At 41.4% G+C, this 25,535-nt stretch overlaps 1 protein-coding gene across 1 annotated transcript in view; it reads left to right on the top strand.

Annotated features, from left to right (window-relative positions):
* Scin (scinderin) overlaps positions 1 to 20,529 on the top strand; it is a 71,810-nt gene extending 51,281 nt beyond the window's left edge. Inside the window, exons 9-16 of the mRNA XM_032907669.1 lie at positions 1,813 to 1,934; positions 2,367 to 2,457; positions 6,906 to 7,076; positions 10,944 to 11,121; positions 11,353 to 11,474; positions 16,831 to 16,908; positions 19,192 to 19,252; positions 19,773 to 20,529. Coding sequence (XP_032763560.1) covers positions 1,813 to 1,934; positions 2,367 to 2,457; positions 6,906 to 7,076; positions 10,944 to 11,121; positions 11,353 to 11,474; positions 16,831 to 16,908; positions 19,192 to 19,252; positions 19,773 to 19,900 — 951 coding nt within the window. The 3' untranslated portion in view covers positions 19,901 to 20,529. The remainder of the gene's footprint in view (positions 1 to 1,812; positions 1,935 to 2,366; positions 2,458 to 6,905; positions 7,077 to 10,943; positions 11,122 to 11,352; positions 11,475 to 16,830; positions 16,909 to 19,191; positions 19,253 to 19,772) is intronic.
* The last annotated feature ends 5,006 nt before the right edge of the window (positions 20,530 to 25,535 follow it).

The raw sequence follows: 25,535 nt of genomic DNA, 5'->3' as shown, positions 1-25,535 counted from the left end.
ATTGGATATTTTCATCTCAGTCAGCAAAGCGTCTCACCCGCTTAGCTCCATCCCATATCACACTGCTGATGGCTACTCTCTGAGCCTGGCAACAATCTCTCTACCCATCTAGTTCCCAAAGCAGTTTGCCACCATGCCAGTCGTACACATCCCAATTCCGTGGCAGGCCCAATATCCGGCCACCACACACTCTCTTGAACTCAATGAAATCGCCACATGAAAGAACACACAACACAATAACCTCTGATCCAATTAATAATATGTAATTGGCCCATCTAGACATACAAAGCCCTGTACACACCCATCCCTTAAGAACACTCATAACAACCTATAAATGTGCAGAGGGGAGTCTTAGCATTCGCCTCCATGTTCTCTCAGCTGCTCCTTCTCCCTGGCTCCAGTCTCCTCTCTCAAACTTTTCTCCCGCCTACCCTTCCTTCTCGTCCAATGACAGGCCTCTTTCTTGTACTTGCCTTCACCTGCGTAACGGCATCATCCTAGATAGGTACACCTTCTTCTGAGGATCTGTCCCTCACACCAAAAAGGGCCTTCTCAGTGATATAGGTAATGATTTGTGTAGGGCACAATTGTTATCCAAATGTAGCACATCGTTGTTGCTAAATGTATCACAATCTGTTATTTAATCATGGGCTTCTCCTAGATCTTTCCTCAGTTCCTTGTGGACAAGAGTTAACTCCTTTCTGTCTACATCCCTAGGTCTTACCACAATGCTTGAGCCAAGAATACTTGATAAGTTTAGGGGACAGTTTTTTCTCTTTTCAGAGAACAGAAGTGTGATGCTAAGCTTCTTAGGCGTTGGCGTGTGGGAACAAGAGCTTCAGCATTCAGAGGCTACCATGGGGGTGGGATCAACCTCCTGGTCTGCGTCCCTCTCCTGCTTGGGTATCCTCGCTGCAGCCTAGCACGAGCAGCTTTGTAGAATGTACTCTGAGCAGACCGAGCTCCTCATCACCAGCTGTGCCTGTGGTGCAGGCTTAGGCTCTGGCCACGGCTTCTCTGAGAAGGCACCCTGTGGCACACTGGCACTGCTAATGCCTGGTGTCTGTGTTTAGGATCTCGAGGTTGGTGAGGCTCTGATGCTAAGCCCTCTGCTCTCTAGAAGGTATGGTGAAAGGATGCTTCTCCTTAGATGCCCTGTACTGTTCTCTGGATTGGGCATTCCATATTCCAAAGCCATATTCTGACCTGCTTTTCCCCAGCACCCACATGGGAGGAGCTATGCCATTTACACAGGTACAATGCAGTGCCTGGTGGCCTCTAGCTCACTGGCCACTTCACAAATGATGAAAAAGTTTTACTATAAATTTGAAGCATATTTCTGAGCTGAATTGTTGTAGTCTTATTGTAGTAGTACCAGATTATTTTCATTAATTCACACACATGCATGCACGCACACACATCAATAGTATCAAAATTACTGGGCAAGTTGGCACATGCTCATCTTCTTGGCACTTAGCAGACTAAGGCAGATGGATCATGAGTTCAAGATCAGCCTGGAATACATAGGGAACACCTGTCTCAAAACAGAATAACAACAATATTTAAGAGCAAAACCATCAAACAACGTTCTCAGAACTGATGAAGTATTGTGGAGGAAACAAAAGAGAGAGAAGATTTTAAAAATTAAGAAATTTGTTAGCCTTCTTGCTTTTGCACGATTTAAAAACTGCTTAGAAAAATAACTAAAATTTTGCTTGATAATGAATGTAAAGTGGAAACGACCTACACTTTATGAATAGTATTTTAGGTCAGTGAACTTTTAACAGTGTCTGTCTACGCTGTCTCTTTCAGATCTGGCGTGTGGAGAACAGTGGTAGGGTCCAGATTGACCCAAGCTCTTATGGTGAGTTCTATGGCGGTGACTGCTACATCATCCTCTATACTTATCCCAGAGGACAGATCATCTACACATGGTGAGTCTTTCCATGGGCCATGCACATACAAATGACTGTACTCTTTGCAGCATGAGGTAGAACCATCCTTTGATTATCTGTACAACGTGCAGATAGTACTCAGATTCTACGCACTGTGGGAATGAATTTCCCAAAATAGCAGGCATCAGACAGACATGGGTTACTTAGCAAAGTCGCATAAGGAGCCAAGGTCCAGTTTCTTTAAAATGGAGATGAAAATGTCCTGCCCAATGTACACATTTCTAGAAATACACAGGGTGACCGATCCAGGATCAGTACTTACAAAACAACAGTAGCTTTGACTGCTCTGGTTATGTTGAACTATTGGCTTCCTTTTGATATTTTATAGTTTCAAGTCTCCTTTTGAAATGGCTGCATGGGATGCTATTAAAACTTAACTGAAGCCAGTGTAATTTGCTTGCATTCCTCTAGGCAAGGGGCAGATGCTACCAGGGATGAGCTGACGATGTCCGCGTTTCTGACTGTTCAGTTGGATCGGTCTCTCGGAGGGCAGGCTGTGCAGGTTGGTATACTGACCTTCCCAACTCATGCAATTCCCCGATTTCCTAGCCCTCTTCCTGATGAAAGCACACTTCCCACATTCAGAAGGGATCTTGGGATTTTTTGTGTTGAATTCTTTTTATTTTGAAATTCACTGATGACACTGGTCATCTCAGATTCTGAAGAAGAGGAGGCCACTGAAAATAGAATAAAAACATGGACAACCCAATAATTTAAGAGACCAAGAAGACACATATTCATTTACAGTTTTAAAATTATTCTTCACATAGGAGTTTGGTTTTCATAAAGATGAATTTTAAACTGAAGACTTGGGTGAAACCAGTGAGATTATTTATCAACAAGTTTCCATGAGGATGTTTGCATGTTTTCCACTGTGTGATAAACATAGTGATTCAAATAGTTCATGTTTCACTCCAACAGCCAGCAATGGCATACAGTAACATTGTATGTTTTATTTACATTGCAATTCAGCATGTTTGAGATCCAATCTTATTAAACATTGCATGAAATTTCCATGTTTAAAACTTTGATTTTAGGAGTGATATATTTTATAATTCTACCCTTCAAATGGAGGTTAAAAATTTACAAAAACAGATATAAATTAATGCTAATAGTCATGTCACACATTCTTTCAAGGTGTTTTGCAGAATTAAAAGTAGATTTTTGTTACAAAAGATGGAGAAAGGGAGGTAGTGTTTAAAAATTCAAGTTTAGTGCATTTATTTGGAATGACTATGAAACTGATACACATGTGATATTAGGATTTAAGATGAATTTTATTTTGTAAATTAATTTATTCATATGGTATTTTATGTAGATGTTCACTTTTTCTTATGCCTCAGTCAAGTTTTGAAAGTCTATGAAAATAAAAATTAGTTACTCTGCCTTCTTGCAGAAAGGGAAATAATAATATAAAAGTATATGAATTAAATAGAAAGTATAAGGGAAGAGGTATACTAATAAAGTGTAATAGAAGAGAAGATGCATTATTTTGATTAGGTGTGGTCTATAACATTGCCAAAATATTGTTTTTAAGTGAGTATATTGCATTTAAGTGAATATTGCAAATAAAGTAGTCATTCATCAACAACAATGAAAAGAGACCAAGAAGGAAGCAAAAAGAGTCTCTTTTCTTTAGAATCCACCGTACACCACAGTTATTAGACATCTCCAGCTGTGAACAGTTATAATAAACAGACTTATGTGTTGATATAAGCACATCCTAACCCTGAGACCCTGTGAAAATGTTACGTTACAAAGGAGAATTAAGGAGAACCATGGTTGCTCATCGACTGGCCTTACGTGAGGGAGATGACTGGGTAAAGCAAAACACTCAACAGTGTCTTTAGGAGCCAACGAGGGAGAAGGGCAGAGTGAGAATGATGCAGTGTGATGAAGACTCCATGGACCACTGCTGGCATTAGGGAAGAAAGGGACCCAAAATAGAATACAGGCAACCTTGAGGAGCTGAAAAGGGCAAGGGAAAGAACACATCCTAGAGTCCCTGCATATCTTAGTTACCGTTCTATTGCTGGAAGAGATACCATGACCACGGTGACTTATAAAAGGAAGCATTTAACTAGAAGTTTGCTTACAGGTTCCAAGGGTGACACCATGGCTGTCATGATGGAAGCATGGTAGCAGGCAGGCAGGCAGGTAGGCAGGCAGGCAGGCAGGCAGGCAGGCAGGCATGGCGCTGGAGCACGAGCTAAGAGTTTACACCCTAATCCACTGGGAGTAGGCAGAGAGTTAGACTGGACCTGGCATGAACTTTCGAAAGCTCAAAGACCCCCTCCAACAAACCTTCTCTAATGCCACAACTCCTAGTTCTTTTCAAACAGTTCCACTAACAGGAGACCAAGCATTTAAAGATATAAGCCTCCGGGGGCCACTCTCATTCAAATCATCACACTGCACTAGCCGGCTTTAGTCCAGTGAGTAAACTCTTGTATATTTTAACCCAGTGACTAAATTAGGGTAATAATTCACTTAGAATTTATGGCCTTTTGAAGTATAAGATGATGAATTTATATATGATAATTACTACAATAACAACAAGAAATTACAACAGTACAAAGTAAGCACAACTGGACAAATTCAGTTAGCTACAACAGTAGATAATCGTTAAACATAGGTAAAAACATAGAACAATATTCTGTGCATTCTCAGTCATAGAAATCCCTAAGTTCTGGTTCACACAGGCAAGCTGAAATCAACCTTGACAGATACATAGATCCATATTTTCCCTCTTAGGGATCAGAATCTTGCTTGAAACAAAGTCCATTGGCCAAAAGTGATGGAAGTATCAGGCAGGAGAAAAGAGGCAAAAGTGGGCAGGGAGGGGATAGAATGAAGGAAAGAAGGAAAGAGGAGCGCAGGGGAAGAGAAAAGAGATGCAAAGGGAGAGAAGTGGGGCAAGGGAGGGGAGAAATGGATCCTACGTTTGGTATTTCTAAAAATTAAAATAAAAAAAACCTTGAGAATGACTGAACTCTGAGTCAAAAATCACACACATATACACACTCACATGCACACACACACACATACATAAGTACACACATGTGCTAATACACATGTGCACACACACATACACACATGTACACACATTCACATTCACACACATACACACATGTGCACACACATGCAAACACATGTACATACCACACACATGTACACACATTCATACACATGTACACACACATATACACATGCATGAACTCACACACATGTACACACACACTCACATGCATATACATATACACACACATGAATATATACACATTTACACTCACACACACCTGCACAAACATGTACACGCACTCACCCACATACACTTATTCACACATGTACACACACACTCACACATACATACACTTATATACACATGTACACATATATGCACACACACTCACATGCACACATGCCCACACACTTATAGAACACACACACACACACACACACACACACACACATTTTGTTTTATGAGATGGGTCAGCAACTACTGTCTGACAAGGTGCAGACAGTATGAGTACTAGGTCAACATGTCTCTGCTGTGTCTAAAGGGCCGTGTCCAGTGAGTTTCAGTGTCAACATTCTTTCTTCAAGTCTGTTTTTCCTCCTATGCTGGGAAGTCTGCCACATTTCATAACTGTTATTAATAACTACAAGAAATGTATGGTCTTTGCCTATTTAATTCCTTCCCCTCTATCTGTAGCATGTCTGTCTACTCTTAATATCTGCAGAATGGCACTTGCTTGTTCCTTGGCCTTACACTTAGCTAGAGATTTCTGTCTCTCTTTTCTATTTCCTCTCTCTTTATAACTACATCGGTTGCCTTACCATCTAGCTGTATTCTCTGGCTGGTTTGGGGGATGACATTTGTTCCCTTGTACTAAGAAAAAAACCCATCTTCTAGACAGCTCCATTGGCCTGCTATGAGAGTTCTGACTCAGCATCATGAAGTATAAAGTGTTCTCTTCACAAGGATGTGTCATCTTGGCTACCTCATGTCTGAAGTCAAGTGAGCTCAACTCCTACATGGCATAAAAAATACTTTGTTTTCAAACATTTATAAGTGTGAGGTTTGATGTTCAAGTGTAATAATTAAGCAGAAAGGTGACTCAGATACTTTAGGACACAAGTTTAGTGATGGGGAGGCTGAACTTGGTTTCATTCCCTCTTGGTATGAATTAGTAGATACATAGAGCAAGCTGGCCCCACACGTAAAGGGACACATCAACCATGCATATAAACAGACTCGATCAATAAAATGGTTGGGTTCTTTAGGTGCACGCAGCTAGCTCCATTCCTAATCAAAGGTTTCATTGGTTGGAATACAATATTTACTAGCTAAGAAAAGATAAAGCTGTTCCTCACAAACGATTCAAAATCTTTGAGAGCCACACACTGTGTTTGGAAATTTTACAATATGGTAGATGATGCACAAGTAATGAATTTCTAGGAATTAGCCAGTTGAACCCTACAGTTGATGAAACACTAGTTCCTTATTCAATCGCTAGATGGCAGTGGTTCACAATAATTATTTTTAAATAGCTGATGTTCCGCATTGCTTTTGGTGAGGTAACTCGGAAGTACTTAAACTATTAAGCATTTCAGTCTACCCATTGTCCACCCTAATCTCTTTTAGAGTAAAGTACCGACCTTAATGAGTGTCCCTTCACCTCACGTCAGCAATTCCCCTCTTTTGAGGGCTACGTAGAATATTGTTTTCAGTGCTCCCTCCTACACTTTCCAAACTGTGGGACCACGGCAGCAGATACTTAGTAGCTACTCACCCACTTGGATGTGTAATTGTTCAACCATATCTATGAAGTCAGTTATTCTCAGTGTTCCCCAAGCCCCTATCATTGAGAATGCCTCTGAATTCCCATTTGCCTGGCCTTTGGAAGCTCTTGTTCATACTTCTGTCTCCCTGCCCTGTGTATCCAGGTTCGTGTCTCTCAAGGCAAAGAGCCTGCTCACCTGCTGAGTTTGTTCAAAGACAAACCACTCATTATTTATAAGAACGGGACATCTAAGAAAGGAGGGCAGGCACCGGCTCCCCCTACACGCCTCTTTCAAGTCCGGAGGAACCTGGCATCTATCACTAGAATCGTGGAGGTAAAGCTATGCATTCTGTGACTATGCTCTGGGTATGTACTTCCCAATATGCCTGGCCGTCATCAGTGTTAGCCTCTATCCACTGGCAAGTGACTGCCCTTTGCTTCAACAACGTAAAGCACAGAAGAAGAGACATTGCAAAAGGGGGCAGCTCAGGTGTTTCAGCTGTACTGCACCCAAACACATGAGTTTTGAGAATGTCATTGCCAGTGACACTGGCAAGAGGCAGGAAGCAGCTACAGTCCTACCATGAAAGGTCTGGGCTAGAAAGACTGTGTGGTGTGATCCGATGATCATGAAACCAGGGGAGATCTGAGAAGGGGGGCCTCTGTACGAGAACATCTGCCCACACTGGAGTAGTCTGTCCCACCTCTAGTTCTAGTCACCATTGAAATCCAGGCCTCTCCTACCACTCCATCGCGCCATGTTTCTCTGGAGCTGCTTCCCAACCCTTTTAGTTTTTAGGAACCACTCAACCCAGATCTGAAAATTCAACCAGTCTCGCCTCTGTCTGCCAGCAATCTCTCTGAGTCTCCTCCTGCTTCATCTCTGCCTGTCCTTCGAAGACTGACTCTACCACGACTCTTGGTGGAGATTGTAATTCCTAACATTCTCCTTTTGCTGGGACCCCTGGATGGGGCAGGTCACCCAGGCCTCTCTGACTTCTCTTTTTATTTGGTTCGTCCCTGCCTCTTCCTTACCAATGCAGCCCCTCCACTCACAGCCCTCTTCTGCTGTCATCTGCCCTGTCATTGTGAAGGCCGCAGCCATGGTCTCTGTCACTTCTACTCTGCCCTGTTCCTTTCAACAACCTCCTCCTTCTCTCAGAGAGAACATAAATATAATCACACACACACACACACACACACACACACACACACACACACACATCGTGCCTGCAATTTCACAGCTACAACTGTACATAGATATTATCCTCTCCTCTGGCTTATGAAGTAGTTTAAAAAATCAACTGGCTCATGTTTTTTTAAAAACATATATATTAGTAAATTATACAAAAGTGATGAGGTGTTGCATCAATTAATATCAATGTCTCCCATAAATTATGTATTTTATAGTAATTTGATAAATTGGTTAATAAATACTTATTACGTAGAATAAAAAGGTATGGTTCTTATCTAAAGCCAAATTGCTCCAGCCCTCAGTCTACCCCTCTGCCCACGATGTCCTCTCTGCTTTTGCTTGGACTTTCTTTGGTTTCAGATCCCCTTGTATGGACTCACAGTTCTTCCAATACTCGCCATTCGTTCTGACTGCAGGCTGTAATCTCCTTTTTCCTCATACACGTGACACATTTATCTTCTATTCTGGATCATTTACCAAGAGAGGTGAAACCAGGAGATGTGCTTGAAAACAAATTCTGTAGAAACTATCTCTTGCCTTCTCCAGGGATTTCTCGTTTCCATTCCTCTGACAGCACACATTCCTGAGTGCCTAAATGGGTGGGGTAAATGGGAACAGCGCTTACAAAGGCTCCTTCTCTCATCCTGGTTTTCTTAACTAGACACAGACAGGCATTTGCCATGGTCAACTCGTACTGTTTACTGAGCACATTTTTCCAATGAGGGAGATGTCACCACATTCCTAGAGAGGTTTGATTGGGCTTTACTCTGCTTGCCCTGTAAGCACCGAAGTGTTTTTGGGCTAAGGTGTGATCATATCAGTTAAAGTCAGCCTTCATATTGATCTTGCCTACAACACTCTAGGCACAGATACTCATGTGTTCAATCATAACTATTTGTTTGTAAATCCATTAAGTTGACAGTGGAGTTCTTGTCTGTGGACACTCATTTGATTTTATGTGGTAGAGTCAGTCACAATGCTCTGCTGTTGAATTCCTGACCTCTTCCAAAGCTGACGTTTCTTTAGGGGGTGTCATCGGTTGAATTCAGTGCATCACCCTGTTTCCTTGCAGCACCCTGAATCGGCTTTTCTCTCTTTACTTTCTCTGATACTTAGGCTATGATGCGTCTATGTGGCCCTCTGTCTTGTTTCCTGGAAAGCTGGTCTTCCCTAAACAGACATTGCTCCTTTTCCAGGCTCACCCTAATCTGGGCACTGGCCTCTTGTCACCTCACCTCATATGCCTGATGCTTCTTCTGCAATAAAAAAGATACAGATCAGAAAACAGGAGTCCTGAAATCAGACCTGGCTACTGGCATTCTTTACCAGTCCAAGGAGGCTTTCCTTAGACTTGACCTTAGGAGGCCTCATTTCTGGTGAAAGAAGACAATTATAGCTTCCCCGAATATTACCAGTCTCCAGAACTCCAACAGCCACTTCTTTTTCCTCTAATTTTTCTCTCTAGAGTCAGGCCCTTACAAACTGGCAAGATCCATCTCTCCTGCAGCAGATGCCTTGGTCTGGGCAATCCAGTGACATGGGCTAAATGCATCATTTGGAACAATGTATCATGCCAGTCTTTTAAACATGTTTTCTCCCTGTCCTCTCAGGTTGGCCACACTCCTGTTTTCCTCACCCTCTTGGTTGCACTGTCTTGGTCTGGCTTACTGGTTGTTCCTGGTCTCCATGGGAGTCATGTTACAGTCAGCTCTACAATTACTCAGAAAATCAATTACTGCTACGTGACTGTGTGTTCAAACCAATTCTCACAGATGCATGATGTCACCAAACCACAGAATCCTAGACCAAGCCCATCCTAGGATGCTCATGATCATGACCAGGCCAGGGATGTCACCATAGGCCACACTCATACCTCAGTGTCTAACCCATTTGGGCTCTTTCCTCTGTAGACACAGGGACCCAAATTGCACTTGGTAGGCCCCAGATAGTGTATCCAGCTTCTGGTTACAAGGAAAGTGTATGCCAGAGCTGCTTCTCATCCTCTACACAGATCTATCACTTAAGCTGGCATTTATCTGAGTTAGAAAACACTGCTAGTGAGCCCGAAGTCATCTCTTTTCCCCCTCTGTTTTGTGGATTTCAGGACTCTCTCTAATTAATACCACGAACATTCTCTTTAGTGGGGAGAAAAAGGTACCATCTTTATGTTTGCTATTTGATGTTGTACCCTTTGTGCAGGCACCAGATGTGGCAAGTCTTGTCTCTCTGTAATATCTCTGAATATTATTTTAGTCACTTTGTCACTAGTTGGGTTGCTTTGGTGTTTTCATTTTTGTGAGTGTGTGTCCATGTGAGAATCTACTATGTTGGTCTGCCATGTTTGCCTGCCAAGTTTGGAAATCACAAGAGGGTGATGGATCTCCTGGAGCTCCATGGAGTTAGAGCAGTTTACCTTGCCTGATGCAGGTGCTGGTGACCCAGCTCAAGTCCTGCAGAAGAGCAGTGTGTACTCAACCACTGAGCTGTCACTGTAGCCTTGTTGCCTTGTTTTTGAGGTAGTCGTCTGTATAACTTAGGCTACACCTTTTATTTTCCCTTTGCTTCAGCTCTTGAGTGGTGGGATTACAGGAGTGAACTACCTCCTGTCTTCTGGCCAAAATCCTCAATTCTTGACTGCCAGCTTGGCTATTTTAATTAATTTTGAGACAGTCTCTATGTAGTCTTCGCTGCCCTGAAACTTCTATGTAGACCAGGCTGGCCTTAAATTCACAGAGATCTGGCTTCTTCTGCCTCTTGAGTGCTGGAATTAAAAGCTTGGGTCACCAGCACCTGCAAACTGATGACATTTTAAAGCTGTGTTTTATTGTCTGAGGGCAGCTGAACGTCATGTGTCATGGACCAAGACGTGCTTACTCAAGTGTTTCAGGCGTCTATTTCACCTGGGCCTTGAATTAATCTCCTGGGGTCAGGCAGAAGGCTCTGGATGGCTCCCCACACCCTCAGTAGTAAATTTGAATCATTGCATTGTTATCCCTCATGCCCTAGGTTGACGTGGATGCAAATTCATTGAATTCTAATGACACTTTTGTCCTAAAACTGCCACGAAACAATGGCTTCATCTGGATAGGAAAAGGGGCTAGCCAGGAGGAGGAGAAAGGAGCAGAGTATGTGGCTGACGTCCTCAAGTGCAAAACCACAAGAATTCAAGAAGGCAAGGAACCAGGTGTGTGCTGTAGGTCCAAGGTCACCACTTTCATAGTCTTAATTGACTTTATTCAATAAACAATCATTTTTCTTATCACTAGAGTTGTATATGGATGCTTCTTTTAATTGTAAGTGTTGATGGCATCTAGTATAATTTACTTAGAATGAGATAATACTGCCATTAGTGTGAAATTCTATAAAGTATATGACTATAGGATTTGTACTGACTAACTCATTGTGCATTCCATAGAGGAATTCTGGAACTCTCTTGGAGGAAGAGGAGACTACCAGACTTCACCATTGCTAGAAACACAGGCTGAAGATCATCCTCCTCGGCTTTACGGCTGCTCCAACAAAACTGGAAGATTCATTGTAAGTGTCCTAAACAGACGGAGCTCACTGTTAGGGGAGGAATTCTGTCGTGGCTCTGAGAACTTTGAAATATGGGGCAGCTGTGAGTCCCGTGTTTGGTTCCTCTGTACGCTGTGGGTGATAATCTTTACTCTGTACAGGTAGTTTAAGGCCCAATGATGTGACAGATGCAGAAATATCTAGAAAACTCTAAAGTAGTATATAAATTAAAATGCCCTTTAAAATATCTACTTCACATCTGTATCGGCATTTAGTGTTTCCTTGTGAAATTCGGATGGCTAGTTCTGCTCATTTATTTATTAGATACTTTCTCGGGAGAGCAGAGCCATCATTTCTCATCTAAGTGTAAACAGAAGATACGGATTCTTCCCAGGTTGACAGACAAACAGACAAACAAGTATGGGATTATTAAGGTCGTTGAACAAGGTCACAGAGAACTTTGTGCTTCCCTGAAAATTCCATGACATCAAGAGTAATGTTATATTTTCTAGTCCTTTATAGTTCAGGCAATTAACAGTAAACTTAGGAGGCTGTGCATATCTATTGCGTGACACCATTCCTTGGAAGATGTGAGTAACGGTCTACTTGCCCCAGATAGGGAACCAGATGCAGACCAAGAATGCATAAATACTAAAGTCCAGCTTGGTGAACCAATGAGTTTTATTAGTGTTACTTACAGAAGCAGAGATGACTCAAAGGCAGCTGCATCATCAAAAGCCACCTCCTACATGGGCGACGTCTCATGAAAACTGGAAACCTGGAAGTCACTACACAACCTGCAGGTGGCAAAGAGGGTTGGAGGATGCCTCTTCAAGCATCTCGTCTTGGTCTGAGAGTGTCTCTCAGAAGCCCTTACTAGTCACATAGGCCTTGGGAGGGAGGGGGCCTAACATATCTAGTTAGTTTCAGGACTTCCTGAAGCTTTCCGGTTGCCTCCTTCATGGATTTAATGCCGGAGGGATTGTTTCGTCTCCCTTTACAACATCCTGAGTCATAATGAGCGTCCCATAAAGAGAAGGAATGTTTCATCCGGGGGATAGTGCTGCACACGGAGTCTCAGTTTAAGCTGTTGTAACCCAAATATGGTAGACTGGAGTGTTTAAACAGTAAGCATAGCGTTCTCATATCCTGGAACCCTGGCGGTCTAAGCACCAGCATATCTGCTGTCTGGAGAGGGCTCTTCTAGCATCTTCACATAGCCTGGAGAGCCAAATCTGTCTCTTCTTAGGCCACTGCTGGGCCTTATCCTTGTGACCTCAACCAAACCTAATTGTGAGCATCAGCCCCCACCTCCTGATTCTGAACACAAACATGCAGTCCATAACAGTGCATGATTTTCTATTGGGTTCCGAAATTTCATCCTGAGTCATGTACCTCCACGTAATCAGAAAAGTTTACCATCTCTGATGTTCTAGAATTATGTGTGAACTCGAGAGATTCTTCTCATCCTAGTGAATAAAAACTTAACTTCCATTACACAAAATGTCAGAAGTGCTCAGCAGATTCAGTACTGGAAATAAAGTCCTAAAGGAGCTGCCCATTTATAAAAACATACTTGGAGCTTACAAATGATTTGACCTGAAATCTTAAGATGTAATGATGGGTAGTGATAAATATTAATTTTGGGGACCACAGTTTCCCATCTATTTTAGAAAAATTTTGAACTTGCTCTGTTTTATGTTTACTATATGAAATCTATTTTATTATTAGTATTACATCATATCCAAACAGCTTCTCTTTTTGTTCACACATGCTTAAATAATCTATTTGCTAATATTGCTATAGATTCTTGATTTTATTTTGTAATTTCCAAACATAAGTACTATATTGTTTCTGTCTATTCTGTCCCCCATCCAATGCCATTCATGTTCTCCCTGCATGCTCTCAAATTCATGACCATTTTTTGGTACATGCACACTCACATACACTCCATATTAAATTAATTTAAGTGTTGTACATTTAGTTGTATGCACATGTATTATAGTTTGACTGCTTGGGATTGGATACGAAGAGGCTCATCCTTGGAGAAAACCAATTTTCCATCTCTTAGCAGCCACTGGTTTCCTGTCTCTCTTCATATAGGGATGAGGCCCTCTGAAATGTCCTCATCCGTGTTGGCATGTTGAATGGTATTGTCCTTATTCAGGTCTCATTCGAGAAACCATATTGTTGAGATTTTATGGGTTTAGCTAAAAGACACTAGAAGTTGGGGTTGAAATAGTTTTCCAATGCAAGAGTATCTTGGAAATTAGAGGTCAAGGAATACTGCAAAGTCACACCATGCAACAAACCTCACACATGAGATTTATTGGGGGCAAACACATAATGACAGCCCCTGAGTCATAGGGCTGGGGGGTTTAAGTCCTTAGTTTGGGAGTAGGCGTGGGGCAGGGTGATTTTCTCCTAGCCTGTAGTACCCTATAGAGTACCAGAGGGGTCCTGGTCATCTGACTTCTGTCTTCTCTTCTGTGCTGTTCTCTGAGCCTTAAGTTTTTAGAGGTCACACTGTAGAGCCATTGTAGTTGGATATCCTCACAGTCTTAGGAAGATATAATTTCATAAAACAGGTACTTTGGCTTCATCACCAGTTGGATTTTAAAACCATTAGTTATTTATTTATTTATTTATTTTTTGCCTGTTCATGGTCATATTACCCATTATTAGAAATACACATTTTTTTTCTGTATTCTCTCTCTCTCTCTCTCTCTCTCTCTCTCTCTCTCTCTCTCTCTCTCTCTTATGTGGCATTTGGAAACTTTCCTGTTCCTTTCACAGCTTAAGAAAAAGAATTATTACCAATATGTGTTTGATGTTACCATAACCATCGGGAAATAGATTTAAACATATACACTAGTGCACGGCAGCAGAGCCCACTGTTGAAAACATAGCTTTTAGAAACAACCTTCCTATGTGACAGCATCTACTGGATGATGTTACATGCTGGCTGGGCGACCTTAGGCAGCTTCTATGCTCTCGCTGTGTGCATGCTCCCATTGTTTTAAATGTGGGAAAGGTCAGTATTTACTTCATATGGTTGTTGTGTTAATGATTTGTGTAAAAAAATTAAAACAATCCATAGCAGAGAAATGATATTTAAAGTTTTGTCTTTTAAATGACCAGAGGATTGGTAAATATTCTGCAAGATGGCGGTACAGGATTGGGGAGAGGTCTCAGTGGTTAAAAGCACACACTTGTATAGGACCCAAGTTCAGTTCCCAGCACTCCTGTAGGTGAGCTCACAACCACTTGTAACTCCAGTGCAAAGAATCCAAGACACTCTCTTTTGGTTTTCTAGGACCTTGTGCATCAAGTTAAGTACACACACACACACACACACACACACACACACACACACACACACACACACCCCGACACATCTATACATGTTTAAAGATAGTCTTTGCTGGTTACCAGCCCAGCATCTGTTCTCTGAGAAAGGCAGCAATGAGGTATGGACTCAGCGATTGTAGCCAAAACTTTATCTCTGGCAATTCTGTTTATAACTCTATTCTGAGGCCAAACATTGCTGGCTTTTGGTAATTAATTCCAATAATTAATAATAGCAGCATCATGGGATTAAAAGAAATAAAAAGGCTTAATTACACATACACATTCCAGTCCGGCCTGACCACCTATCTCATAAAACCATGTGTGTTCATTCATACTTACATACTTACACATATACCTACATGCATATACATACATGTAGACCAACAGACACATACTTACATTTGGTGGATCAGGCAGAACCTCCCAAGCCAAACACATACATTTGGATGGATGGGGCGCAGCCCCCCAAACTACCACTTCATTTCTTCTCTCTGGCCTTTCTATACCTTCTCAGACAAAAGTGTCTTGGAAAGGTGCCAGATGGATAAAATGTTACACAAAAGGATGTGTACACAAAAGGAGTTACAGAAGGATGTTGATAGTGAGTTCAAAGCAGTGTTTCATTCTGTAAGTTTACTATATATTCAAAGCAGCAGTTCCCCACAGCCTTGCTTTACCATAGTGCACACCTGTGGCTTCATCCTTGGGCCTGACCTAGAATGAAAGGTCTTTCTTGATCATGAACTGTCCCAAGCCTATTTCTCTTCTCAGTGTAACTGTGAAACTCATCATCCTCCCTATTATGCAGCCTTTACTTACTATTCTACAAGGAGGGGATACATTCTATTATTGACTGTTATCGTGTCTTTCTAAAACAACAAAAACCATCTCCTTAAACTTTTTCTTGAAAGTATTTGAATTGTTAGGAATTCTGTAAGTCATTAATTCATCTAAACAGCATTAATTCATGAAAGATCATCTTCATGTTGATCTGCAGGGAATTTGTCCAATAAGATGGGCTGGCTGATGTCTAGGAATCATTAGGTTATGTAATAGTGACAGGAAAGGCATACCAGCAGCAAGAAGCAATCCTGGGATATATAGGCTCTAAAGACCCTGCATTCTTAGAGCTCACCCATTGCAAGCCATGCAAAATGGTGGGCCTTCTCCAGACAACTCACTTGCTTGCCTTTAGCATTTCTTACATTGCTTCTGACAAATCTTTAAAACAAAATGACAATATAGAGCAATTTATTCCTCTCTGAGCTTCTGTCAAGTTTCCCATGACAGAGTCAGGAACATAGGAAACCCCTGATAAGTCACATTTGCTAATATGAACTGGCAGAAGCCAAGGTCTATGCCATCCTTGTGACTGCTTAGAGGGAAGATCCAAGGAATAGGGAACCAAAATCTAAACTGTCAAACCTCCCTAAGAATCAGGAAGAATTGCAGAAATCTCTAAGCCTTTGAGCTTCAGGTTAATATGGTCTACTTGTATTGGTAATACAGTAATTCAATTACCATCTAATGGCAGAAAACAAAATTTATTCCATTATAAATAAAAACGATGAAAACTTGCATGTATAATATGCTGACTTATTAAATTTGCTGATTAGAATAACCAGATCAACTGACTCTTAACTAAAATAGTCTTGACTTATAAAAGAAAGATAACTCCATACCCACACCATTCTATCAAATGTCTTGACACTAGGCAGGCAAGAAAATCGTGACGTTTTTGTCATAGGAAACTACAAGTACCAAGAAGCTGTGTTCACACTGACTGTACATGTCTGTCCTAAATGTGTTCAGATTCTGTGTTTATATATTAAATACTATCCTAGCTGGACTGTACCATCATTTTGTAACACTCAATTACATAGATAAATCTGTTTACCCTAAACTAAGAAAAAATGACGAACCAAGGAGTTCGTTGCCATCCAAAGTACTAGACAGTGCTTGTCTCCAGTGCGTCACAAACTCCCTTGCTGTATTGCTCGGTCATAAAGTTCTTCAAACGTTTCAGATTGAAGAAGTTCCGGGAGAGTTCACCCAGGATGACTTGGCTGAAGATGATGTCATGCTACTTGATGCGTGGGAACAGGTACAGCTGTTGGGAACGGACAGTACTTGCTTTGGGAAATGGCCATTCAAATATCAAATAGATCTAGGCTGTACTTGGCTGTACTCAAGAGAAATTGCACAGAGTTTAGCAAGTTGATTTCTTACTGTGAAAATCATTCTATGGCTTTCATATTTTATAGCTTTAGGCAGAAACCTCAACTTTTTATTTATTTATTAACTATACTCATTAACTTACTTGTGCATACATTATAGTAATAAATGCATGAATATGTGCAGTGTGGTGGGAAAGACCAAAATATTGAGAATTTCAACGGAATTTCCAAGGAACCCATCTCTTGCTGAAGAAAATTAGGCACAGAATAGGTTTGAAACTAAACAGCAAAATACGTTACTGTTTATAGATCTTAATTTAGGAGAAAATCAGTGGTTACTTGATAGGTGAAATATGTATATGTACGTGTAGATATATGTATATACACACATAAATACATGGTGGTCTTTTAAAATCCTTATGTAAATTAACAACCATGAAAAGGACAAACATGTCAAGAATCAAATTATATAGAACAATATGTAAAACACTGGATTAGGCCTACTTTTAGACTCAGCCACAAACTTATTTTCAAATTGCACCCCCCTCCTTTCTTTCCTTCCTTCCTCCTTCCTTCCTTCCCTTCTTCTTCTTCTCCTTCTCCTTCCTCTCCTTCCTCTTCCTCTTCCTCTTCTCCCTCCTCTTCCTCTTCTTCTCCCTCTTCTTCCTCTTCCTCCTCTTCCTCTTCTTCTTCTTCTTCTTCTTCTTCCTCTTCCTCTTCCTCTTCTTCTTCCTCTTCCTCTTCTTCTTCCTCTCTTCTTCCTCTCCTCTTCCTCTTCCTCTTCCTCTTCTTCTTCTTCTTCTTCTTCTTCCTCCTCCTCCTCCTCCTCCTCCTCCTCCTTCTCCTCTTCCTCCTTCTCCTCTTCTTCTTCTTCTTCTCTCCTCCTCCTCCTCTTCTTCTTCTTCTTCTTCTCTCCTCCTCCTCCTCCTCCTCCTCCTCCTCCTCCTCCTCCCTCCTCCTCCTCCTCCTCCTCCTCCTCCTCCTCCTCCTCCTCCTCCTCCTCTTCCTTCTTCTTTTTTTAAGATTTTGGGCTGGAGAATTGGCTCAGTGGTTAAAGGCCCTTGTTGTTTTAAAAGACCAGGGTTTGATTCCCACCACTCACATGGAGGCTCACCCACCTCCTTAGGCACCAAGCATGCCAAGTGATACAGAAATACACACAAAGGGAGAACACTCATACACATAATTATGTAATAAAAATAAACATAAAAACAAAAATATCTTTTAAAAAGTATATATTTTCTGTGCATGAGTGTTTGGCCTGCAGAGGTCATAACAGGTCATTGGATCCTCTGGAACTGAATTAATGAATGAATGAGTAAATGTGGGTGTGGAAATCAAACTCAGATCCTCTGTATGAAGAGCTGCTTTTAACCCCTGAGCGTTTAGATCGGTTTCTGGCAGCTAAGGCACTCAGTGGCCAATACCCTGGCCTTGGGTCTGTAACGGGCATACTTGAATTGGGGAGTCAACTCTAACCCTCCCAGTACGTCATTTCATCTCTTTATAAGCTATATCTTTTATCCAAGATACTATGCTGTTGTGGTGTCTTCTGTGCTCCAGCACACTGTGTGTCTGTTAGAACACAATGGAAACTTAATTTGACTGAAGTTGCACTGCTAAGTGACCGTAGGGTGACTGTATGTGTAGAGTAATTCAGGAGAGTGCCTCAGCACTACAGGCTCACATATGTATTCTATAAAGATTATATGCATAACACTTTAAATGCAATGTTAAACTCTTGACATTTAAATACTGGACATTCTAGTACTTTACCAAGGTACTGTAGGGCACTGTTCTATAAGAAAGCATTAGATAGAAGCCAGGGGTTCGAGAAGACATCCACAGACAAGCCCTGCACCTACATGCAGTCCTTTGTAGGTCTACTACAGCGTGGGATGGAGATGACTGCCATGCAGGCTTAGAAGATGGATGTAAAAGCAGTCAAGAAGCTGTTGATCTCCAGAGAAAGCAAGCAGGCTCACTTTGTAACAACCCCCTTGCAAACAAGTTCAGGTGTAAACTGTAGTTAGAGAGGCTGTGTGTGGAAACAAAGGTCTCCTGGGAGAGGGAGCCTTGAGAAAGCCACAGGGTTTCCACCGGCTTCAGCTTTACCCACTTCCTGTGTGTGGGTGTGTGTGAAGGTGGCTGTGTGGGCGGGGCGCCAGGCAGCACTCATATTCAGCGCTTGCTCTCATGGCGTTTTCCAGATCTTCATTTGGATTGGCAAAGATGCCAATGAAGTTGAGAAAAAGGAATCAGTGAAGTCTGGTAAGTTGCGCTGGGACGACTGTAGCAGCAGCACCTCAGGAACAGTGTCCCGGCCAGCCTGGTTATCCTTAGCCTGTCTTCCAAAACACACACCAAATTTTAGATGCCCAGCTATCCATCAGAACTTGAATAATGCTATCTTTTAAAGCGAAAGAGTTTCATGATACAAGAAAATTGTTCTGTTGCCTAATTTAGAATATGTCTGTCAAAATCACAATATCCTTATTTTTGAAAAAGGTCATTGTGTCCTTTTTTAGCACCTATTTCTATTTACTGAAGTGTCATAACAATTATGAGGACAGTTTCATAAAGTTTGGAATTCTTTCAGGCAACAACGACACTTTTTAATGGTATTTTGCATGGCAGATGAGAGAAAAACCTGGAGACTGTTCCTACTTGGCTACTTGGGGCAAAAGAATTTTATTTTTTACTTGTATGAAAGAATTTTTCACTGTATATTTCAGGTTAACTGAAACTAGCTGAACCGTTGTCTTTTCTTTCTTTCTTTTTCTTTTTTTAGCCAAAATGTACCTTGAGACAGACCCTTCTGGAAGAGACAAGAGGACACCAATTGTCATCATAAAACAAGGCCATGAGCCCCCCACATTCACAGGCTGGTTTCTGGGCTGGGACTCTAGCAAGTGGTAAACTGAGTTTCAAAAAACCAGCAACTATTCTGGCTGCCTCAGGACAGCTGCCCCTCTTTGTTGTTGGGGATTTGTTTACTTTTTGTTATTGGCTTTTGAAGATAAACGCCTTCTGCCAAATGGATACATATAAATGACTAACATGCTCCTCTTCTTCTCTTTCTCCTCTTTTTAAAGGAATTGTTATATGCTATATTGAAATAACTTAAAGCAAACACTTGTTTTGGATCAACTTTGCAATCTAGGGAGATTTCTGAGGAAGGAATTTTATAATTCAGCAACTGCTAGCCAGACTTGTCTTTATACACCAGAGAAGAAAGCCGCAATGCTTCTAAACATTTCCCCTCTGCTTATTCTGTGTGCAGTAAGGTTTACTTTATGTATGGCTTTAACAGTGCCTTGCTGTTTCCCATCTCAGGTCCATGTGACTTGGACACCATTCACCTCCAAGTGTCCTTATATAAGATGAACTTCTTTAGCTTTTTTAGAAAACTAAAATCACAGGCTCTTCGTGATAAAACACATTTTATTTCTATAAGTTTAACTTTATACATTTGATATCACATGCTCAATATCATAAAGAATATGCATTGAATGTTTTTCATCATTAAAATATATCTTTTTGGAAAATGTTTTGTATCGTGACATTTTAGTGAAATTTGATGGTTTAATGTCTATTTTATAGTTTGATACTTTTATGTATAAGTAAATGTGAATTTATATTTCTTAAACATTATTTAGTAGTCAAATGACTTTTCTATGGTTAGATTATTATAACATATTTTAAATATCACTGAGTGTATAAAAAACACAGGCTCTAGAAGCCAGAATTTCGGGAACAATCTAGAACTCCAGTAGCATACAGTAACTCCAGTAACATAACAGACAGACTTTGACAGAGAAGTGTTGGGTGTAGCTTTAATAGGGTAGTTTGAGTAGGTCTAACTGGTTGGATGATATTTTATCAATAGTGTCTAGAGAAAAAATCAAAACCGGGTGGTTAGACTCCGGCAGGAGTAGCAAACAGAAAGTTCTTGAAGAGGAAACCTATCTAACAAATAAGAAAGCCTTGCGAACAACAACAGTCCATAAGTGGGTAGTCTGGGAAATGAATGTAGATAAAGACGCTAAGTCAAGGGCAGAGCCTGGGAATGTTCCATCAACTAGATGGTGATCTCAAAGAAGCAGCGCCAAGAACAAAGTTATCCTAGAGAACGCTTTCATGTGATTGCTGACTTTCTTTACATCTTTTTTTTAAAGGATTTATTTATTTTTTACATAAGTACACTGTAGCTGTCTTCAGACACCAGAAGAGGGCATCAGATCCCAGTACAGATGTTTAGGAGCCACCATGTGGTTGCTGGGAGTTGAGCTCAGGTCCTCTGGGAGAGCAGTCAGTGCTCTTAACCCTTAAGCCATCTCTCCAGCCCACAGTTTTTTACTTTCTTTATACATAAATGTGAATTTTGTGGAAACACACATCTTTGCTGTTTTGATAATTTCCCTACCCCAAACATCCAAATATCTCTGTGGATGTTAAAAGGGTTACCACCAAATTGTGGTAGTAGTTGTAACCACAGGGCCAAGTTTGTTTCCCAGTTGACAACTGTAAAGACCTATTGCCACTTTTGTCTTTCACAACTGTGAACATCTAATACTGCTGGCATATAAGCAGAGCCTGATGATACTCTAAACGTCTTATGATGCCAAGGATAACTACTGCCCACAACAACAAAGAATTATGCCAACAGTGCCACAGCTAAGAATCTATAAACTATACTCTAGACAAGTAGTTTTCAACCTGTGGGTTACAACCCATTTAGGAGTCTTATATCAGATACCCTGCGCATCAGATATTTAAATTATAATTCATCACAGTAGCAGAATTGTAGGTATGAAGTAGCAATGAAATAATTTTATAGTTGGGGGTCACCACAACATGAGAAACTGCATTAAAAGGTTGTAGCATTAGGAAAGTTGAGAAACACAATTCTAAACTTTAAGTAGAAACACAACATTCTGTTACTGTAGTGCATTTTTTCCCTCCACCTTTATTAAATTGGGTATTTCTTATTTACATTTCAATTGTTATTCCCATTCCTGGTTTCCAGGCCAACATCCCCCTGAGCCCTCCCCACTCACCCTCCCCTTCTATATGGGTGTTCCCCTCCCCATCATCCCCCCATTACCGCCTTCCCCCAAACAATCACATTCACTGGGGGTTCAGTCTTGGCAGGACTAAGGGCTTCCCCTTCCACTGGTGCTCTTACTAGGCTATTCATTGCTACCTATGAGGTTGGAGCCCAGGGTCAGTCCATGTATAGTCTTTGGGTAGTGGCTTAGTCCCTGGAAGCTCTGGTTGCTTGGCATTGTTGTTCTGTTCAAGCTCTTCCAGTCCTTTCTCTGATTCCTTCAACGGGGGTCCCGTTCTCAGTTCAGTGGTTTGCTGCTGACATTCGCCTATGTATTTGCTGTATTCTGGGTGTGTCTCTCTGGAGAGATCTACATCTGGTTCCTGTCGGCCTGCACTTCTTTGCTTCATCCATCTTATCTAAATGGGTGGCTGTGTAAGTATGGGCCACATGTGGGGCAGGCTCTGAATGGGTGTTCCTTCTGCCTCTGTTTTAATCTTTGCCTCCCTATTCCCTGCCAAGGGTATTCTTGTTCCCCTTTTAAAGAAGGAGTGAAGCATTTGCATTTTGGTCATCCGTCTTGAGTTTTATGTGTTCTGTGCATCTAGGGCAATTCAAGCATTTGGGCTAATAGCCACTTACCAAGGAGTGCATACCATGTGTTTTTTTCTGTGATTGGGTTACCTCACTCAGGATGATATTTTCCAGTTCCATCCATTTGCCTATGAATTTCATAAAGTCATTGTTTTTGATAGCTGAATAATATTCCATTGTGTAGATGTACCACATTTTCTGTATCCATTCCTCTGTTGAAGGGCATCTGGATTCTTTCCAGCTTCTGGCTATTATAAATAAGGCTGCGATGAACATAGTGGAGCACGTGTCTTTTTTATATGTTGGGGCATCTTTTGGGTATATGCCCAAGAGAGGTATAGCTGGATCCTCAGGCAGTTCAATGTCCAATTTTCTGAGGAACCTCCAGACTGATTTCCAGAACGGTTGTACCAGTCTGCAATCCCACCAACAATGGAGGAGTGTTCCTCTTTCTCCACATCCTCGCCAACATCTGCTGTCACCTGAGTTTTTGATCTTAGCCATTCTCACTGGTGTGAGGTGAAATCTCAGGGTTGTTTTGATTTGCATTTCCCTTATGACTAAAGATGTTGAACATTTCTTTAGTTGTTTCTCAGCCATTTGGCATTCCTCAGCTGTGAATTCTTTGTTTGGCTCTGAACCCCATTTTTTTTCAATTATTTATTTATTTATTTATTTATTTTTTTATTAACTTGAGTATTTCTTATGTACATTTGGCAAACATCCCCTTCCTCCCCCCTTCCTTATGGGTGTTCCCCTCCCCACCCTCCCCCATTGCCGCCCTCCCCGACAGTCTAGTTCACTGGGGGTTCAGTCTTAGCAGGACCCAGGGCTTCTCCTTCCACTGGTGCTCTTACTAGGATATTCATTGCTACCTATGAGGTCAGAGTCCAGGGTCAGTCCATGTATAGTCTTTAGGTAGTGGCTTAGTCCCTGGAAGCTCTGGTTGCTTGGCATTGTTGTACATATGGAGTCTCAAGCCCCTTCAAGCTCTTCCAGTTCATTCTCTGATTCCTTCAACGGGGGTCCCGTTCTCAGTTCAGTGGTTTGCTGCTGGCATTCGCCTCTGTATTTGCTGTATTCTGGCTGTGTCTCTCAGGAGAGATCTACATCCGGCTCCTGTCGGTCTGCACTTCTTTGCTTCATCCATCTTGTCTAATTGGGTGGCTGTATATGTATGGGCCACATGTGGGGCAGGCTCTGAATGGGTGTTCCTTCAGTCTCTGTTTTAATCTTTGCCTCTCTCTTCCCTGCCAAGGGTATTCTTGTTCCCCTTTTAAAGAAGGAGTGAAGCTTCACATTTTGATCATCCGTCTTGAGTTTCGTTTGTTCTAGGCCACTAGGGTAATTCAAGCATTTGGGCTAATAGCCACTTATCAGTGAGTGCATACCATGTATGTCTTTCTGTGATTGGGTTAGCTCACTCAGAATGATATTTTCCAGTTCCAACCATTTGCCTATGAATTTCATAAAGTCGTTGTTTTTGATAGCTGAGTAATATTCCATTGTGTAGATGTACCACATTTTCTGTATCCATTCCTCTGTTGAAGGGCATCTGGGTTCTTTCCAGCTTCTGGCTATTATAAATAAGGCTACGATGAACATAGTGGAGCACGTGTCTCTTTTATATGTTGGGGCATCTTTTGGGTATATGCCCAAGAGAGGTATAGCTGGATCCTCAGGCAGTTCAATGTCCAATTTTCTGAGGAACCTCCAGACTGATTTCCAGAACGGTTGTACCAGTCTGCAACCCCACCAACAATGGAGGAGTGTTCCTCTTTCTCCGCATCCTCGCCAGCATTTGCTGTCACCTGAGTTTTTGATCTTAGCCATTCTCACTGGTGTGAGGTGAAATCTCAGGGTTGTTTTGATTTGCATTTCCCTGATGACTAAAGATGTTGAACATTTCTTTAGGTGTTTCTCAGCCATTCGGCATTCCTCAGCTGTGAATTCTTTGTTTAGCTCTGAACCCCATTTTTTAATAGGGTTATTTGTCTCCCTGGGTCTAACTTTTTGAGTTCTTTGTATATTTTGGATATAAGGCCTCTATCTGTTGTAGGATTGGTAAAGATCTTTTCCCAATCTGTTGGTTGCCGTTTTGTCCTGACCACAGTGTCCTTTGCCTTACAGAAGCTTTGTAGTTTTATGAGATCCCATTTGTCGATTCTTGATCTTAGAGCGTAAGCCATTGGTGTTTTGTTCAGGAATTTTTTTCCAGTGCCCATGTGTTCCAGATGCTTCCCTAGTTTTTCTTCTATTAGTTTGAGTGTGTCTGGTTTGATGTGGAGGTCCTTGATCCACTTGGACTTAAGCTTTGTACAGGGTGATAAGCATGGATCGATCTGCATTCTTCTACATGTTGACCTCCAGTTGAACCAGCACCATTTGCTGAAAATGCTATCTTTTTTTCCATTGGATGGATTTGGCTCCTTTGTCAAAAATCAAGTGACCATAGGTGTGTGGGTTCATTTCTGGGTCTTCAATTCTATTCCATTGGTCTATCTGTCTGTCTCTGTACCAATACCATGCAGTTTTTTATCACAATTGCTCTGTAATACTGCTTGAGTTCAGGGATAGCGATTCCCCAGAAGTCCTTTTTATTGTTGAGCATAGTTTTAGCTATCCTGGGTTTTTTGTTATTCCAGATGAATTTGCAAATTGTTCTGTCTAACTCTTTGAAGAATTGGATTGGTATTTTGATGGGGATTGCATTGAATCTGTAGATCGCTTTTGGCAGAATGGCCATTTTTACTATATTAATCCTGCCAATCCATGAGCATGGGAGATCTTTCCATCTTCTGAGGTCTTCTTCAATTTCTTTCTTCAGAGTCTTGAAGTTCTTGTTGTACAGATCTTTTACTTGCTTGGTTAAAGTCACACCGAGGTACTTTATATTATTTGGGTCTATTA

The sequence above is a fragment of the Rattus rattus genome, chromosome 7 (genome assembly GCF_011064425.1).
Source record: "Rattus rattus isolate New Zealand chromosome 7, Rrattus_CSIRO_v1, whole genome shotgun sequence".
Lineage (NCBI taxonomy): Eukaryota > Metazoa > Chordata > Mammalia > Rodentia > Muridae > Rattus > Rattus rattus.
The sequence above is the reverse complement of the archived record's forward strand: the minus strand, read 5'-3'. Positions and strand labels throughout refer to the sequence as shown.